A 16,713-nucleotide genomic window follows, 5' to 3' on the forward strand; every position below is an offset into this window, starting at 1 on the left:
TCAGCGAGTAAATCTTGCCTCGGCGACGATCAGAGGCCTTGAAGCACTCCCGAACATCAGTCAAAAGTCTACGAGGGCAACGTAAAACCTTCCCAATAATCTTCAGCCCATAACTCGAAATCTCCTCGACCAAAACGCTCGAACCTCCCTCCACTGCTTGACCTTCAACGACATCCTTCTTTCAGTGCGCTCGCTCCTTCCCTCCCTTCCTTCGCTCCCTCTTCCCTCACTAACTCTCGCCCCTTTTCTTCCTCTGGCACTTCTAGGAATCATGGCCGACATCACCGCTGTAGCCAAATCCTTCACGGGTAAGTTGAGCTTCGTCTTCTCCTTCCCTTCTCTTTCCTCCTCCTTTCGTCTCTTCCCTCGCTGACTCCTCTGTTGCGTCACTTTTGAATTCTCTAGAGTACTACTACTCCCTGTTCTCCACCAACCGACCTGCTCTGAAGGACCTTTACGTGCGTCCTTACGAGGAGAGGAGAGAGAGACAGAGGAAGGGAGGAAGACAGAGCTGACGACTTTCGATGATTCTCGTTTGCAGAGGCCTCTTTCGATGCTCAGTTGGGAGGAGAAGCAGTTCCTTAGTGGAGATAAGATCGTTGAGCACTTGGTTGTGAGTACTTTCTGGGTCGAAATGTTTGGGTGAAGAGGAGAGAGGAAGGAAGGGAGGGAAGGAGGGAGAGAGAGAGGTGGAGATGGTTCGAGCGAGCTCAACGAAGGAACAGCACCGAACGCGGACGCTGGTAGAGCAGACGTATGAAGGACTGCGGAGGAGTAGAAGATAGATGTGATATCCTGGTGGAAGACTCAGGGCTTTCGCTCTATGGGGGAGGGAAAGACGGAGTAAGGATGGAAGGGAAGGGAGGGAAGGAGCTCGTACTTGGAGTCTCTCCTTCCTTCCCTTTCCTTTGTTTCCTCCACTCGGCAACTTATCTGCGTCGCCCCTCGTCGATGCTGCTCTCCCTACTTCAGTCGCCGGAGCGTCTTGCATCCCATTCCCTCAAGACCCTTCACAAACGTTGAGCTGACCTCAACCTCCTTCCTTCCTCTCCTCGTCTTCCTCCTCTCTCAGGGTCTCCCCTTCGCCAAGGTCCAGCACAAGATCCACACTACCGACGCTCAGCCCTCGCAGCCCGGACAGGAGCATCTCATTGTTCTCGTTACCGGACAGTTGATCGTTCGTTCACCTCCCTTTACTCCGAGTCGTCTCGCTTCGCACGTTGCCTCGAGCTTGAAGCTGACGCCCTCATCTCTTCATTCCACATTGCAGATCGACGACTCTCCCCCGCTTCAGTTCTCGCAGGTGTTCCAGTTGATCAAGGAGGGAGCTACCTACTGGGTGTGGGTCCTTCTTTCTCGCTGAACTCTCTTCGTTCCTCCTCTCGCGTCTCGTCCTGTTCCCTCCCAACTGACCTCTCGCTTCTTCGTCCCTCTGCTTTGCATGATCAGGTTCAACGACGTCTTCCGTCTGTTCGTCCATGCTCTCTCCTTCTTCTTTTGGCTCGCCTTTTTCGCTCGCGTCGATGACTGACTCTGATCTCATCTCTTCCCTTCCTCCTTCGATTCCACAGGGTCTACGGTTAAACAACTCGCCTCGCCAGGTGGCTGGGTTGCAGGAGGGTTTGCTTGGGTGTACAGCGAGTCGTCGTCCAAGATGGACGTCGCTAGAGGTCGGAAGAATCTTTAGGAGAGAGGGAAGGGTCGGTGCGAGGAAGGAGGGAGTTCTCAGAATACGTTTATGCTTTTGCCAGTCTCAGTCTCTTCTCTGTCGGGCAAGGACAGATCCGACCTCGAGTCCATGCTGCAAAAATTGCTCCAGCTTCAACCGTCGTCGAGGCAAACATGACTCAAACTTCGAAACGTCAAGCTCAACTTTCCTCCTTCCTTTTCTTCCCTCCTCCCACCCTTCACCAACCATGTCTTCCCCTCCTCCCGCGTCCGCTCTTCTCGCACCAGAACCTTCCTCCGCTTCTAAAATCAAAGCTCCCAAACCTCCCAAAGTAAAAGGACCCCAGAAACCACCTCAGCCCCAAACTCGCTCGTCCAAACTTCGAGGCAACCCGAACGAACCTCTCGAAGCTAGGATCTCCAAGACGGTGACTTACTTCCTCAGGCATGCAGCCGATAAAGCTGGCTTGAATGTAGACGGGGAAGGGTGGGTGAAGGTGGAGGAGCTGGTGAGTTTAGGAGAAAGCAAGAGGGAGGCAGGGAAAGGAAGGAAGGGGTTGGGTGAGCTCGAGAGAGAGAGAGGTTGAGCTAGAGCTGATTTTCGCTTCGCGTCTGCTTCGTTGTGACTCGTCTCGGGTGCTCATATAGCTCGATCATCCCGCTCTCATTCCTTACCTGAACCTGGAATCGCTGAAGGAGATGGTGGAGAAGGACAAGAAGGGGAGGCTGGCTCTTGCTCTTCGACCTTCTCCCTCCCCCTCTCAGCCCTCCTCCTCCTCTTCCTCTGCGACCGAAGCCTCGACATCGACACCGATAGAGAAGGGAGAATGGTACATCCGAGCGAACCAGGGCCATTCGATCGAGCTGGAAGGGATCGAGGATGGGATGAGGAGGGTGGAGAGCGTCGAGGAGGCTGGGGAGGCGGTTCATGGGACGACGGGGTTGGGGGTTTGGAAGGAGATTTGTGAGTCATCTCGCTGCTTGATGGGCTTAGGGGGATTTTGGGTTGATGTGGGGAGGGGGAGAAGGGAGTCGGAGAGAGGGGAAAGGGCTTAACGGACCAAGCGACGACGCGTCTGGCCTCTCTTGCTCATCATTCTCTGAGCCTCTACTGATACCTTCCCCTGTCTTTCATCGTTATCATTCATATTCTGGCTTTAATCGATCAACCAGACGCCACCGGTCTCTCCAAGATGACCCGTCAACACATCCACCTCGCCCTCTCCACTCCTCCCGCCCAGACTTCGACCAAACCGGAAGACAAAGTCACCTCAGGGATCAGAGCGACCTCGCATTATCTCCTCTACCTCGATGTACCACTCTTGCTCGAACGTGCGTCCATCAGCGCTCCCTTCTCTCCTCTTCTCCTCGCGTTTCGCTCACTCCCGCTCTCTCCTCCTCTTCTTTCCTCTTTCCTATCCCTCTGCCTCAACCCGACCTTCGTTCTACCTCGAATTTTCACACACAGACAACGTTCCCCTCTTCCTTTCCACCAACGATGTCCTCCTCTCTCCAGGAGATCCCAACGCTTCTTCGCCAGGGAGGATCGAACGCGCGTTCTTCTTGCGGCTCGTCGAGAGGAAGACTGGAAGGGTCGTTTGGAAGAGAGGGGACGAGGGAGATGGTGTGGAAGATAAGGAGTTGGAGGTGAATCTTGGTGAGCTGAAGATCGATTGAATGGTTTGAGCTCAGCTGAGGCAGGAGACGCGAGGAGGAAAGGTCAGAATCGAGCTCGAGTGGTTTGATCTTCTTTGTACTTCGCAAGTTCATTGTCGCCTTCTCAAAGCGAGGACGGCTATCTTCGATGGCCGCTGACGCTTCTACTACATATACAGAGTCGTTACGACGTTCTGTCGACTTCGTCGAACTCCTCGTTCGAACGTCGATCTCGCCCGATGTTGCTGTTGCACCGAGGTGAGCACCATTCGCTGACTTCGATTACAGATTGGTAACGACGTGTCATCTACCCTGCAACTCTGGACGCGTTCGGACTCTTCCCAAGTTCCGAGCTGAAATAGACAACGCGTCGAGCTGGCGGCCCTTCTTATCTCCTCTCTCTTCACCCTTTCTGCACCGTCCCTGTCCTCCAGAAACCTTCTTCAGACGCTGATTCTCACGCATTCCTTCGCACTACTCCGTATAGAAAGTCGAGAGCTCTAACCCTCAACGGAGGCTGCAAATCTTTCCACGAATCCGGATCGGCCGACCTCGAGCTTCCCTCGGATCTCGTCTCCAGTCCACGACGGCCTTCACCGACCCTCAAAACTCTGCCAGTTCTTTCTTTGACCCCTTAACCACCACCTGACCACCTCTACCTTCCCTCTCTACATTCTACAGAACCATGGCCGTCGCTGCACCATCACCTTTGACGGCAGAAATGGAATCCACCTCGACGTCCTCTCGAGCTTTCCCTCCTCCTCCCTCCTCGACTTCAACCTCACCTCAACACCCTGTCCTCCCTCAATCGGCCGCTCGTTCGAATACGATATCCTCCCCTACCTCTGCCACAACCACTCTACCGCAAGGTCCTTCCTCCTCGCCTACTCCTTCGTCGCATGACCACCTCGATTCCGAGGAGGAAGTCGAGGTCGAAGTCGAGTCGGGGAAAAAGGTCAAGAAGAAGAGGAAGGAGATCGTTCTTCAGGATCAGACAAATCTGCTACCGGTCAAGCAGGTGAGTATCTTGTTTCTCTTTCGGTCGTGAGCTTTCTGGCATGCGGAAGGAGGGGAGGAGAGAGCGTTCGGAGAGAAGGACGGAGGGAGGACGCCTGTGAGCTTTTCGTTTGGTTTCGATTGGCGTTGGCGCCGACCGATGCCTCCTAGCAGGCAAACTCTATAGACGCGTCGAATGGTCGACGACGTCCGAAGGGTTCCTCACTCCTTCGGTACAATCGACGAGGGAGGAAAAATTCGAAGCAGCGGCAGTCGTTGGTCCTTGCCGCTCAAGATAGCTTTCGACCGATCTGCTCTCGCGGTCATTCTCGAGAAGAACTGACCTCTTCCTTCTGCTTTGTCCGTTCTCGTGCGACCGAAACAGGTCATCATAATATACTCAGGACTATCTCTATCGCTGTTCTGCTGCCTGATCGATCAAACTATCGGTTCGTTTTCTCTACGGTCTCACGCTGACCGACGAGCTCACCCGCCGACTCATCTTCCTCTCCTTCTTTCCTTTTTTTTCTTTCCTTTCCCAGTCTCGACGGCTCTTCCTCAGATTGGAGTAGTCTTTCAGTCTTCGTCGACCTCGATATGGGTTGCGAACGCATACCTACTAACCAGCACAGCTTTCCAGGTTCGTCTCGTTCATCCTCTCTCTCTTTCCTCACGCCTCGTCCTTCTTGTTCTTCCGAAGGACTGATCGAACCTCTTCTTCACCTTGAACAGCCTCTCTACGGTCGGTTCTCTGACATCTTCGGAAGGAAGTACATGCTGATGATTGCGCTCGCCATCTTTGTTTGTTTTCCTTTTCGACGCGCATCATTTCTCTCTTCCCGCTGTCCGGACGCTGAACTCTTCGCTGTTTCTTCGTTCTTCAGTTCCTCGGATCTCTCGCTTGTGCTCTCGCTCAGTCCATGATCCAACTCATCGTTCGTCTGAAGCCGTCGCTGCTCTTCTGGATTCGTTCGACGTGCTGACCTCGTGCCTCTTTCGCTCCTTTTTTTCCAGATCTTCCGAGCTCTTGCTGGTATCGGAGGAGGAGGAATCTTAACTTCGGTAATGATTATCGGTGAGTCTGCTGAACTGCTTGAGATTCTGCTCCAGCCCTTCCTGACCCTTCGTCTTCTTCCTTTCAGTGTCGGACGTCGTCTCGTTGAAGGATCGAGGGAAGTACCAGGGCATCACGGGAGGTGTGGTAGCTCTCAGTAACTCTTTGGGTCCTCTCCTGGGAGGAGTGTTCACGGAGAAGCTTACATGGCGGTGGTGCTTCGTGAGTCGCGTCGTCTTCTCCTCTTCCTTCCCCTCTTCTCGTACTTTTTCTGGCTAACTCGCTGCTCTTCCTCCTTTGTACCAGTGGATCAACCTACCTCTTACTTTTGCTTCGGCGCTCGTCGTGTACTTCCTGCTCCCTCTCAAGCAAGTCAGCGGATCCTACAAGTCGAAGCTCAAGCAGGTTGATTACTGGGGCTCGATCATCACGCTAGGAGGGACGATCTCGCTGCTCATTCCCATATCTTGGTACGTTCCACAGCTCTTTCCGTTCTCTTCTGCGGCTCCGAGTCTCGAGCCGTCCTTCAAGGTGTCTCGGGGACGCGTCCAGGTTGCGAACGAAACTGACTCCACGCGTCCTTCTTTATGCTTTAACCCGATAGGGGAGGAATTCAACATCCATGGGCATCCGCTTCCGTCCTTGTACCGCTCATCATCGGTTTCTTTTCGATCGGATTGTTCATCTTCGTCGAGATGAAAGTCCGCCTTCGTGAGCTTTGACTCTATTTTTGTTCGCGTCTCAACTCACTCGCCTTCTGACTTCTCTCCCCTCTTCCTGTCTTTTCTCTGCAGCCATCATTCCCATGTCGATCTTTCACAACATGACTGTCGCTGGGGTCATGATCTCCACGTTCCTTTCGGGCTGCATGTGAGTTTCGACCCCCGTCTCGTCACAGCGTCCCTTCGCCTCTCTCTCCCTCTTCCCTTCTTGTCTTCCATCTCGCCCTCTACTTCTTCGCTGACACATCTATCAACGTCCTCCTTCTTCCAGCTTCTACTGCCAACTCTACTACATCCCTCAGTACCTCCAAGTCGTCCTCAACGTCTCAGCTCTCCGATCAGCAGTCCTACTCCTCTCTCTCATCATCCCTCAAACCTTCTTCTCGTTCTTCTCGTACGTATCCATTCCCTCGAGTAGATTATCTTCTTGAGCAGAAAACCTGACTGTCTACTCGTCATCTTCGGTCTCGATTCCTCACAGCGGATACCTCGTTTCAGCGACGGGAGAGTACCGATGGAATCTGCTCGCAGGTTTTGCTGCTTGGACCGTCGGACTGGGTCTTCTCTGCTCGTTGGACGAGCACTCGTCGTTGGGACAGATCGTGGGATACCAAGTTCTGGCGGGAGTCGGAGCTGGCTCAACGTTTCAGGTGAGTCTCGACGCGCTCTTCTTCGACAGTCTCCACACTGGCTGACCTACCTACGTTCTCTTCGTTTGACGTGCTTTTCTCTAGACCGGGCTTGTTGCCGTTCAGGCTGCAGTACCTCGATCTCAAATGGCCGTCGTGACCTCGACGAGAAAGTGAGTCGCACTCGGCTTCTTTCTTCTCACTCCTCGCCCTCGTTCCTTCTCCTTCATCTTACTCTTACTGACTATCCCCCTTTGTTCCTTTCAGCTTTGTTCGTCTTCTCGGTGGAACCGTAGCTCTCGCAATCGGTAGCTCCCTCCTTCAGAACACCGTCAGGTTCGTCGTCCTTCCTCTCCTCTCCTCTCCTCTCCTCTCCTCTCCTCTCCTCTCCTCTCCTCTCCTCTCCTCACGCTTCTCCCCTCCCGCCTCTCAAAAGACTCACTCTTCTCTTCTTTCTCTCGCCTCACACAGAAACGGTCTCCTCGCTCTCTCCCTCCCCGCCGAGGTCATCTCCTCCATCACCTCCGAACCCACCCTCATCCCAACGCTCTCCACCCTCACCTCCGAACAACGAACGCTCGCCCTCCAAGCCTACGTCAAGGGAGTCCAGCACGTTTGGTACTTCTGCATCCCGTGCGCTGGACTCAGTTTCTTCTTCACCGCGTTCTTTGTCAAAGCTCGTGAGTTGGAGCCTCTTTCTTTTCTCGTTCGTTCGACGCACGCGCCCTTTCCCATCCCCTTTCTCCTCTCTCTCTCACGCACGTACAGATTCTCTCAGCCGCGAAGACGACGCCGACCAGAAGACCAAAGCGAAAGAATGGGCTCTGTCCGAGAAGGAACGGAAACGACACGGGAAGGAGACTCCCGGGACTCCTTCGACGCCGATGTATCTCGAGGAAGGGAGGGAGGAGAAGCATCCTGCGGTAGTTCCGGAAGGGGAGGATCTAGGGGAGAGGGTGACGGAGTCGATGGAGAAGGAGAAGAAGGGGGGGAGGAGTTGAGCTTGATGGCGGAGGTTTCGTTGTAGGTTTTTCGTTCCTTTGGATAGACTGTTTCCCAACTCATAGACTGTTGATTTCCTAATCGTATCTAGCATTGTATCGATCCCTTTATATCATCTCTTCGTAAAACCATCACGTCGAAGGGAGGAAAGAAAGAGATCGGGAGAGCGAGGTAGATACGACGCGATTGAAACCCGCTGATCTAGACTACAAAACGGTCAGGGTTCGTGAAAAGCCAGAACAGACGTCTTCGAACAGCAGTGCGAGAAGCTAGACTAAACAAAAGGAAGGCGGGCCAAAACAGACGCTGCCTCGAAGGCAGGCAAAAGAATTGTTCCCTGTCGGGGAGTCGAACCCCGCTCCTTCGCGTTCACAGTGTTAATGAGAGGCGAACATCTTAGCCGATGGACAAACAAGGACTTGATGACAACGAGCCAACTTTAATGAGTATGTTCCAAAACCACAAACAGGCTCGCTGGCCTTGCTTTCTCGAGTTCGCCTCGTCTCCCTCCCTTCGTTCTCTCCCTCCTCCAGCAAACTCGCTTTCTCTCGCCTCCCTCTCGTACCCATCAACGCCCGTCCTTCCGCTTCCTCCCCCTTCGTCTTAATCTCTCGGAACGGGACCTCTGAACGAAGGTTTCGATCCTCTCTCGCTCTCTCCCATCCAACCAACCTTCCCCTCCTCCCTCCTCCCTCCTCCCCCCTTTTTGCCCAGGAACAATTCCCCTTCCCAACCGACGGGGCTGACTCGATCCCCTCGCCTTGTTTCGTGTGGAAGCCGGAAAAGAAGAAGAAGAAGAAGAAAAATTAATCAGGCACGCGACCCCGAGTGAGGGAGATGTCAGTGGCTGGCCTGATCTTTTTGGTGGGGAAGCGAGGATTGAGTTGGGGAAGACGGGTCTGGCCTTGCTCTACTGTTTCGTTTTGTTTTCCCACCACCCATCATCTTCTCTTCTGTTTCTCTACTTTCCTTCCTCTCAGTGACCTCGAAGCGTAATCCCCTCTCTACATCCACTCGAATTCAAAACAGGATGGACCAGCAGCAGCAGCAACAGCAACAGCCGACTCTCTCCCTCTCCCTCCCACCTTCCTCCTCCTCCTCCTACTCCTCTTCCCACCCAACCCACCCTCAGCACCAGCACCACCACCACCACTCCTACTCCTCCTACCCCTCCACTCCACTCGCTTCGTTCTTCCCTCCTCCTTCGTCTTCGTCTTCCTTCTTCCCAGAAATCGACACGATCAACAAGCTCGACGTCGTGAGGAAGAGACGAGCCACGCTCGGCTCGGTGGTGGATGCGTTTGGAATGGGAGGCTTCTTCGTCGATGGATCTGGAGATGCGAGAGGGTGGGGATGGGTTGGAGCTGGAGAGGAGGAGAGCGAGAGGGAGGACGAAAGCGAGCTAGAGGAGGAGGAGGAGGAGGACGAGGAACAGGAACAGGAACAGGGGAGGACGACGTTTCAAGAAGTCGTTGGGGCCAGGGAGGGAGGGGAGAGTCCTATGTTGGAGACGACGTTTGGATGGGATCAAGCTGAGGAGGAGAAGGAGAAGGAGGGTCGTGCGAGAGTTGAGGTTGGAGAGGTTCGAGCCGACGACGAGGAGGATGGTGAGTTCCGTCTTGCCTTTCATCTCATCTTTTGATTCAATCTAACTTTCTCCTTTTCTCCTTCTTCCCTTTCTAATTTTCCTCCCATCTCCACCCAGCCTCGTTCCAATCCCTCGAGCACGACGAAGTCCTCTTGAGATCCTTCTCGTCCAACAACCTCCTTGCCGATTTCGATTTCACGAGGGAGGATCAGCGAGCGGCGGAGGTGCTCAACAACGGAGGCGGGGAGAAGGAGGGAGCTGTTGTTGTTGCGGGTGGGTGGAGAGGTTGGATTGGTGTTTGATCCAGGTTTCGACGCGTCTTCTCTTTGTTTTTTTCCTCGTTTTCATTTTGACGACCTTCCTTCCTTTTACGACTCTCCTTTTTTTCACATTTCCATACGTAGTAGTACACCCTTTCGCTCTCTCTCTTTTTTTAACGAACACCTTCTTCAATGATTCTTTTCTTCTTTCTGCGTCTCGAGCCGCCCGCCGGAAGCTCCCCCGAATCCCTCCTTTGTTTCTCTGCCTTCCTTTCGAATCGATGGACCTGACCCTCCCCAAACGCTCAACAACCTCCCTCCTTTGACGATGCTCTCCCTCTCCTCCTAGAAACCCTCCCGCCTCTACCACTCTCGCTCTTTATACTTGCGCGCTCTCTCTCTCGGCACAAAAAATGAGAGCTTCAACGTCGGTGTCGTGCTGGCGATGCGTTTCGTTCGCGGAGGAGAAGGCTGGGACGGTGCTGCCCGTTAGGGTTCGGGGTTCGTTGCTGGGAGGAGGAGGGGAAGGTGAGTGCCTAGGGACGTTCTCGAGTCAGGGCTTTTGAAGGGATCGGAGGAGTTGGGGGAGGAGGAGGTCGAAGGAGGAGGAGAACCGAGAGAAAGAAAGAAAGGGTCGAAGCTGACAGACAGACCGACGTTCCTTCTCTTCTTCTCGTTTCATTCAGCTTCGAGTTGCTCTAGAATTACACCACCACCATCGTCGTCTTCTTCTAACAAGACTTGCAAGATCAAACCACCACCACCTCGTACGTTTCCTTCAACCTCGTTGCTCTGGGAGGAGTCGAGCTGACCTCCTTCTTCCTTCCTCTTCGACGACAGGACGACTCTCCTTCCCACCATCAGCATCGACGCTACCTCGACGCTCCTTCTCTACTATCACTCCTTTACATTCAGCAGCATCTTTTACGCCGAAACTTCGACGCTCCTTGACGACTTACGTCCGAGGAGAATCTCCCACCGGTCCGTCTCTCGTCTTCGAGCTCAACTCTCCTCCTCCTCCTCCTCCTCCTTCCAGCCCTCTCCATCTCTTCCTCCCTAACTTCTCCTTCCCCTTTATCTTTAATATCACCACGCAGGCCTCAACCTCCGCTACCCCCTCTCGGCCTCTAAACTGATCGGCGTCTACCAAACCCGGGGCCAACGTTCCTACCAGGAAGATGCCGTCCTCGCGGTCGCCCTCCAGCTGCCTCCGTTGGAACTTCAGGCCTCGTTGAGGTCGGCGACAGAGTCGGGGACGAGGCCGAGGAAGTTTGGAGAGAAGAGGGAGATGGCCAGGGGTTGGGAGATTCAGGCGGGGACGGCAGGGGAGGTGGCGACGTTTGGGATCTTTGATGGGTGAGTCGAGGCGAACGAGGGAGGGAACGAGAGAGAGTGGGAGCTGATGCTCGTTCGTTGTCGTTCGTTGTCGTTCGTTTGGACGATCGTTTAGGCACGGAGGAGTAGAAGTATCAACTTGGTTGAAGGACAATCTGGCAGAGACGATCGAGGAGGCGAAACTCGAGGAAGCAGCCGACGTCGTCAAGTACATGCAGGGACTCGGTACGTCTGAACCCTTCCCTTTCCTTTCTCAACCTCTCCTCTCCTCTCCTCCCACTAACTCTTCTCCTCGCTCTCTTCGTTCGCAACTCAACGTGCCTCAGGTGGTTACTTTCGGAGGTTCAAAGGAGGTTCGTCTTCGTCTTCCCTCAGACGCGTTTTCCCTTCCTTCGAAACTCGACTCACCTCTTCCTCGTTTTTTTATGGATTCCGATTCGGCAACAGGCATGCTCTCCTCTCGTCTGAACGCTCAACCGTCGTCGTCCAACTCCCGTCAACCACCCCCGTTGATGACGCTCGCTGAGCGGGCAACCATCGCTTTCCTCAAGGTGAGTGTCTCCGTTTTTCGTTCGACGCGTCGTCCCTTCTCCTCTCCTCTCCTCCCTTTCCCTCCCTCTCTAACCCCACCCCTCATGCTCCTCCCACCCAGGCCGACCGCACCATCCTCGAAACCCTCCCCCTCTCGGAACGCTGCGGCTCGACCGCCTCGCTCGCCTTCCTCCACTCGCTCGACTTCCCGTCCGCCCCGTTCTTCCAAGCTCGTCGCCTCTCCATCACCATCGCCCACTGCGGCGACACCCGGATCCTTCTCTGTCAGACGATCGACGGGAGCGCGATCCCGCTGACGGAGAAGCATCATGCGGAGGCGAGGGTGGAGGCGGCGAGGTTGAGGAGGTTCGGGATGGGAGCTGGAGGAAGCGTGGTGGATGCGTTTGGAGAGAGTAGGTGGATGGGCGCGGTGGAGAATACTAGGAGGTTAGTTGCTGGGGTGGTTTGAGCTTGGGTTTGGGTTGAAGGAGGGAGAAGGGGGCTGACTTCCTTTCGACGCGTGTTTTGTTCGTTTCGTTTCGTTTCGCTTTTTTTTGCAGCATGGGTGACGGGAGATGGAAACCAACGGGAGTGACGAGTGAACCTCAGGTGACGAGTAGGGTGATTGATGGTGAGTGTCTCTCTTCCGCTTTCTTTCCTCTTTGGCTTTTTTCGAAACTCTTGATTTCGACGCGTCGTCGTTTCGACGTTGCTCATGCTCTTTCCCTCGTTTCCGCTCTTTGATTCTCCTCCTTTTCAGGTACCGCTCACGCTTTCCTCATCTTCGTCACGTACGTCCTCTCCCTCCCATCCCTTCGTCCTCTTTCCTCTTCTGACTCCCTCCTCCTTCCTCCCTCCCTCCTCTCCCTCCTTCCCTCCCTCCCTCCCACCCTCCCCCACTCCCCCCTCAGCGACGGAATCTCCGCCACCATCTCCGACCAAGAGATCATCGACCTCTGCCGAACCTCCGCCACCCCTGCCCTCGCCGCTCGCACCGTCGTCAACTTTGCGTCCGACGCCGGGTCGGAGGACAACTGCTCGGTCATGGTCGTTCCTCTGGCTGGGTGGGGGAAGATCGGAGGGGTGGATCAGACGAGGGAGAGGAGGGATTGGAGGAGGAAGGAGGTGGAGGATGCGATGGGGAGGGATAGGAGAGGGGGGGGAGGGTGAGAGAGGAGGAGAGAGGGTTTGATCTGGGTTTGGGATTTGGTGGGGGATGATGCTTTGGGGAAGAGATAAGACAAGAGGGGTATATATATATGTACTGTCGATGGGCTGTGCTGGTTTACTGCTGAGGACGGGAAATGGGAGAGGAAGGCCTTTTGCGTCGCTTGAAGCTTGCTCTCCAAGTCGCGACGCGTCGACGTTGAGCTCTGTGTCGGTCGAACGACGCCTTGCCGCCCTTCCTCTCTCATCTTGGCTGACGGGGAAACCTGCTGGCTCCAAAGGCATCTGGAGCGTCAAAGGGTGGATCTCAATCGTACGTAGACGATAGGAGGAAAGGGAGGAAAGGACGAGAGGCGTCACGAAGAACGGGGGGTTCCGCTGAGGTCGAGTCGAGCAGGACTTGTTTTTGCGAGCAGGAAGGAGATCATGGTGGAGTTTTGATCATGGGGTTTGAGCTGAGATCTTCACGTTCCTACGTTCAATGGAATGGGAGAAAGGAAAGAAGGAAAAAGGAGGGAGCGGAAGAGGGGGGGAAAGCGACGGCGACGACGACGCGGCGAGGGTTTTTTTTTTTTTCGGTTCGCTCTGTCTATTGCTTTTTCTCTCCAGAGATCTCGATCTTTTTTGAGATCAATGGAGGGTTTCGAGAGTCATCTCGGCTGCACACTTTTGGGCTTGGGCTGGTTGGAGTACGAAGGGCAGAATCAGCGAGTCCTCGTCTTTGTTTCGTTTCGTCAACATCAGGACGCGTCCCTTTTCTCCCCCACTGCACCGTCCTCCAGTCCGAGCTTCAAGTAGGATCTACTTGTTGCATGAGAGTCTATGACTGAACGCCCTGATTATCCCGATACTCCCTGCCTGCTTGGTAGCTTCAAGAGACAATCAAGAGCAAGGGAGGAGGTGAGTCGCAACGTGTCAGGGAATGACCCTTGCTCCTTCCCTTCCCCTTACTAGCTCTCTACCTCTTCCCTATACTTACCTTTCACTATATTTACTCTTCTCTCTTTATCTCGTGTTCTCTCAGGCGTTCCTTAAGAAGCTGAGCCCGGTCGCTCGACGCGTCGCGTCTCTCTCTCAACTCGACCGAGCCTTGCTCGGCCTCCTTTCTCTACCTCCACTTCTCTCTCTTCCTTCTAGCTCGTTCTATTGCTTTCTACACGTTTCTAGTTACTGGTTACTGCCCGAGCTCTGGGTTTCGATGCCCGAGCCCGAACCCTCTCGTTTCCTATAAAAGGAGGCCTTCTGCCTCCTTTCCCTTGACCTCTATCTTGACACACCTTTGGATTCACACCTCCTTCTCTTCTCGCAAGCACCTGATAGTCCCACGAACCATCTGCTGATCCCTCCTGAACTCTCGAGACCTTTCCCTACGCTCAATCCTCACACAACGCAACCTCAGACTGTCTTTAGGAGTTGAAAGAGGGGAAGTGTGTTGTGGTAGAACGAGCTTAAAAAAAAAGGCAAGCTTGTAAGGGGGACGTAGATCTCTATAGAAGCGTACGCAGGCTTACGGGAAGAAGAGGCGATGAAGACAAAGTCCAGGACGCGCCGACAGGACTTTCCCGTACAGAATGAGCACTCTATCCTCTTCTTGCTTCAGCGGCCTAAGAACCCGCGCCGGTGGAGATACGGCTGCGTGGCCTTTGGCGTTACGATCGCAAAGAAGAGGAAAGAGGGAAGAGGCAGAAGAAGAGAAGACGCGTTGTGATCATCAACTCGGCCTTCTCAAACTTCTTCAACTTCCACGTAGACGGAGGAAAGGGGGAAGACGCTTCCCTCCCTCGGTGATTTCGGAAGGGGGGTGATCTCGGAGAGAGGGTAGCTGCTTGGACTGAGAAGAGCAAGGGGAGCAGATCGGTTGTTGACACGTCTGCCTCGTTTCACGTTTGCTCAAAAGATCGAGTCCCTTGCCCAGCACATCGTCTGGCTCACGAGTAGGAATGCGAAGAGCTGGAAGGCGTGGTCAGCAAAAGCATAGGCGAGAGCGGCAAAAGAATTGTTCCCTGTCGGGGAGTCGAACCCCGCTCCTTCGCGTTCACAGTGTTAATGAGAGGCGAACATCTTAGCCGATGGACAAACAAGGACTTGATGACAATGGTCCAACTGTAGTGATCATGTTCCAAACCACAGACAGGTTCGTCTGGCCCTGCTTTCTCGAGCTCGCCTCGCCTCCCTCCCTTCGTTCTCTCCTCCCCCAGCAAAGTTGAGCGAATTGAACACCTCTCCTACAGCTTCTTGTCCTCGTTCCCCTCCCTCCTTCCCTCCCTCAAGCTCTCGGAACCAATACTCTTCCCCTTTGGAACGGGACCTCAAGTGTCTCCCTTCTTCCGCCTCCCTTCTTTCCTTCGCCGTTAAGAGGGGCTCATTGCGAACGAATCCCCACACCTTTACCACCTTTAGGTGGAGGTGGAGGGTATATGAACCTGCCCTTTTGCTAGTTAATCTCCCGAATTCCCCACTTTGAATAGACGCGTGAACCCCCTAGCCGGATGACCCCCGTAACCGGACGTTCTTGTTTTGACCCACGACGATGCAATTTTTCGATATTGAAGTCAGTCAAGTGATTAGACGCTGTTATTACCTACAACGACAACTTTCAAAACTCGAATTTGGTGAAGATTTGAAGAACTTCGTCTAGGGAAGACTTGCGCGCGACCGGCTTCGGTCCCCAAAAGAAGCAGGCTGCAAGCGATCTTTGACTCAAATTTGCTGATGGTATCTCGGGAGCAACTCCGGGCACAGAATCAGGTTTTCCGCTTCTGGCCAGGTACCCAAAAATACAATCAGAGTGAAACTGCAGGTTTGCAAGCAAGCGGAAAGTACGGATGCAGACCCTCCTTTGAGCTCTTTCCTCCTCTGAAGCTCAAATCCTCGTCTTTCAATAGAGCGACGGTCGAGATATGATATCCCAGCCATCTCAAAGGTCGTTGAAACTATATTTCAACCAAAGATCGTCCCCAACGCCCGTCTGGCCTTCTTCCTAGGCAGTTGATTAGCCAGTGCCTTCGCCCCAAACGGCCTCCTCGCTCTTGGTCTCCCAACGGGTTTGAGGACGCTCCCTGCCTCTCCACGATCCCAATCAGACTCATCTCCTTGCTCCCTGTCCTCTAAAACTCTTCTCCCGTTGTCGTGAGCTTCCAAAGTCGGTCGTGAATTGCTCGTCCGGTTCAGCTGTCGGGCCTTTTTAAGCGCGAGAGCTCACTTGTCAAAAGGAAACCTCTCGTAGATCTCGCAAAGACTTTCCCTAGGTCCCATTTCTCTACAGCGTTTACAAAACATATAGAGGTAGCTCCTTGAGAAGTCCGAAAGCGCTAGCTCAAAAACTGAACTCAAAGACGATCTGAAGGAGCAAAACGTCCGGTTAGGGTGTCCACGCGTCTAGCACACTCTCTGTTCAGAATAATGGATTTCTTTCTTCGGATTCTAGGATCAGATTTTCTCGAGAGTTTATTGTCCTGTTTCCAGAGTCGGAGAATTTCTGTGTCGCTCAGAAACAGAGTCCCGACGCGTCTCGCTCTCCATCGTCGTTTCTCGCCGTTTCTATCCCTCCTTTGAGGCTGGAGTCTTGATTAGAAGATCAAGTCGACTTCGGATGAGTCTTTCTACCCTATGCTCTCCGCGAACGAGCAGGGAGGAGTCGCCAGAGGCGACGACGAGCTGCGAGAGAGCCAGGACGACGCATGACTTTGTTGGAAAGCGATTTTCACGCTTCAAAAACTCCCCCATAGCCCAAACTATCCACTTTAGTTTAGACTGGATATTGACAAAAACTTATAAAACGAAGATCAGGTGTGGGGACGCAGGCTTGCCCTGCGCTACGATCGGAGAACCGTTTGCATCCGTTAAGACTTTTCCTGGCAGCTACTATGGACGACGAATCGTGCAAAAAGAGCGAGGACTCCATCCCCCCTAGTCTCAGTCTCTTCCTTACTGCTTCCCTCCGTGCTTGTAAGGGTGTTAGGTAAGGAGTAAGGGCGTGAAGGGCAAAAAGGTTTGTTCCCTAACCGGGAGTCGAACCCGGGTCTCCTCTGATTTTCTTAGTGAAAAAGAGGTATCATAGCCGTTAGACAATTAAGGAATGTTTGTTCTTTGATGAACTGTCGTC

General features: G+C 53.8%; 4 protein-coding genes and 3 non-coding genes across 7 annotated transcripts; 4 read left to right on the plus strand and 3 right to left on the minus strand.

The window, feature by feature from the left end:
- The first annotated feature begins 266 nt into the window (after positions 1–266).
- BDY24DRAFT_374416 (nuclear transport factor 2 family protein) lies at positions 267–1,756 on the plus strand. Its single transcript, XM_076638419.1, has 7 exons — positions 267–308; positions 406–458; positions 542–613; positions 1,073–1,177; positions 1,271–1,341; positions 1,450–1,470; positions 1,572–1,756. The coding sequence occupies exons 1-7, from the start codon at positions 272–274 to the stop codon at positions 1,582–1,584; spliced, it is 372 nt and encodes a 123-aa protein (XP_076501360.1). The 5' UTR covers positions 267–271; the 3' UTR covers positions 1,585–1,756.
- A 137-nt stretch (positions 1,757–1,893) lies between these two features.
- TPT1 (tRNA 2'-phosphotransferase) lies at positions 1,894–3,360 on the plus strand. The gene is made up of 4 exons (XM_076638420.1): positions 1,894–2,177; positions 2,317–2,632; positions 2,842–3,000; positions 3,137–3,360. Exons 1-4 carry the CDS (start codon positions 1,917–1,919, stop codon positions 3,343–3,345), a joined length of 945 nt encoding a protein of 314 aa, XP_076501361.1. The 5' UTR covers positions 1,894–1,916; the 3' UTR covers positions 3,346–3,360.
- A 490-nt stretch (positions 3,361–3,850) lies between these two features.
- BDY24DRAFT_12577 (MDR family MFS transporter) lies at positions 3,851–7,860 on the plus strand. Its single transcript, XM_076635963.1, has 15 exons — positions 3,851–4,342; positions 4,706–4,769; positions 4,863–4,960; positions 5,053–5,121; positions 5,205–5,255; positions 5,335–5,395; positions 5,463–5,596; positions 5,681–5,844; positions 5,979–6,085; positions 6,169–6,244; positions 6,368–6,490; positions 6,578–6,746; positions 6,831–6,898; positions 6,993–7,061; positions 7,197–7,860. The coding sequence occupies exons 1-15, from the start codon at positions 4,010–4,012 to the stop codon at positions 7,750–7,752; spliced, it is 2,142 nt and encodes a 713-aa protein (XP_076501362.1). The 5' UTR covers positions 3,851–4,009; the 3' UTR covers positions 7,753–7,860.
- A 200-nt stretch (positions 7,861–8,060) lies between these two features.
- Positions 8,061–8,145, minus strand: BDY24DRAFT_t4. The gene has a single exon. It is a non-coding gene; the product is annotated as a tRNA-Glu (tRNA).
- A 1,658-nt stretch (positions 8,146–9,803) lies between these two features.
- PTC6 (type 2C protein phosphatase PTC6) lies at positions 9,804–12,747 on the plus strand. Its single transcript, XM_076635970.1, has 11 exons — positions 9,804–10,103; positions 10,262–10,342; positions 10,416–10,556; positions 10,673–10,931; positions 11,026–11,135; positions 11,237–11,263; positions 11,358–11,461; positions 11,563–11,888; positions 12,002–12,072; positions 12,202–12,232; positions 12,353–12,747. Exons 1-11 carry the CDS (start codon positions 9,989–9,991, stop codon positions 12,609–12,611), a joined length of 1,524 nt encoding a protein of 507 aa, XP_076501363.1. The 5' UTR covers positions 9,804–9,988; the 3' UTR covers positions 12,612–12,747.
- A 1,860-nt stretch (positions 12,748–14,607) lies between these two features.
- Positions 14,608–14,692, minus strand: BDY24DRAFT_t3. The gene has a single exon. It is a non-coding gene; the product is annotated as a tRNA-Glu (tRNA).
- Positions 14,693–16,604: 1,912 nt separating this feature from the next.
- On the minus strand, positions 16,605–16,686 carry BDY24DRAFT_t2. The gene has a single exon. It is a non-coding gene; the product is annotated as a tRNA-Glu (tRNA).
- Positions 16,687–16,713: the final 27 nt, after the last annotated feature.

Source organism: Mrakia frigida (genome assembly GCF_051309035.1).
Source record: "Mrakia frigida strain ATCC 22029 unplaced genomic scaffold BDY24scaffold_1, whole genome shotgun sequence".
NCBI classification, from domain to species: Eukaryota; Fungi; Basidiomycota; class Tremellomycetes; order Cystofilobasidiales; family Mrakiaceae; genus Mrakia; species Mrakia frigida.

Bases quoted from the DNA above. Each gene is read 5' to 3' on its own strand.
- TPT1 (XM_076638420.1), top strand. From the start codon at position 1,917: ATGTCTTCCCCTCCTCCCGCGTCCGCTCTTCTCGCACCAGAACCTTCC. The intron at 2,178-2,316 runs GTGAGTTTAGGA...GTGCTCATATAG, and splicing joins GGGTGAAGGTGGAGGAGCTG to CTCGATCATCCCGCTCTCAT. The intron at 3,001-3,136 runs GTGCGTCCATCA...TTTCACACACAG, and splicing joins TGTACCACTCTTGCTCGAAC to ACAACGTTCCCCTCTTCCTT.
- BDY24DRAFT_12577 (XM_076635963.1), top strand. From the start codon at position 4,010: ATGGCCGTCGCTGCACCATCACCTTTGACGGCAGAAATGGAATCCACC. The intron at 4,770-4,862 runs GTTCGTTTTCTC...TTCCTTTCCCAG, and splicing joins CCTGATCGATCAAACTATCG to TCTCGACGGCTCTTCCTCAG. The intron at 4,961-5,052 runs GTTCGTCTCGTT...CACCTTGAACAG, and splicing joins TAACCAGCACAGCTTTCCAG to CCTCTCTACGGTCGGTTCTC.
- BDY24DRAFT_374416 (XM_076638419.1), top strand. From the start codon at position 272: ATGGCCGACATCACCGCTGTAGCCAAATCCTTCACGG. The intron at 459-541 runs GTGCGTCCTTAC...TCTCGTTTGCAG, and splicing joins CTGCTCTGAAGGACCTTTAC to AGGCCTCTTTCGATGCTCAG. The intron at 1,342-1,449 runs GTGGGTCCTTCT...TTGCATGATCAG, and splicing joins GAGGGAGCTACCTACTGGGT to GTTCAACGACGTCTTCCGTC.
- PTC6 (XM_076635970.1), top strand. From the start codon at position 9,989: ATGAGAGCTTCAACGTCGGTGTCGTGCTGGCGATGCGTTTCGTTCGCG. The intron at 11,462-11,562 runs GTGAGTGTCTCC...CCTCCCACCCAG, and splicing joins CAACCATCGCTTTCCTCAAG to GCCGACCGCACCATCCTCGA. The intron at 12,073-12,201 runs GTGAGTGTCTCT...CCTCCTTTTCAG, and splicing joins GACGAGTAGGGTGATTGATG to GTACCGCTCACGCTTTCCTC.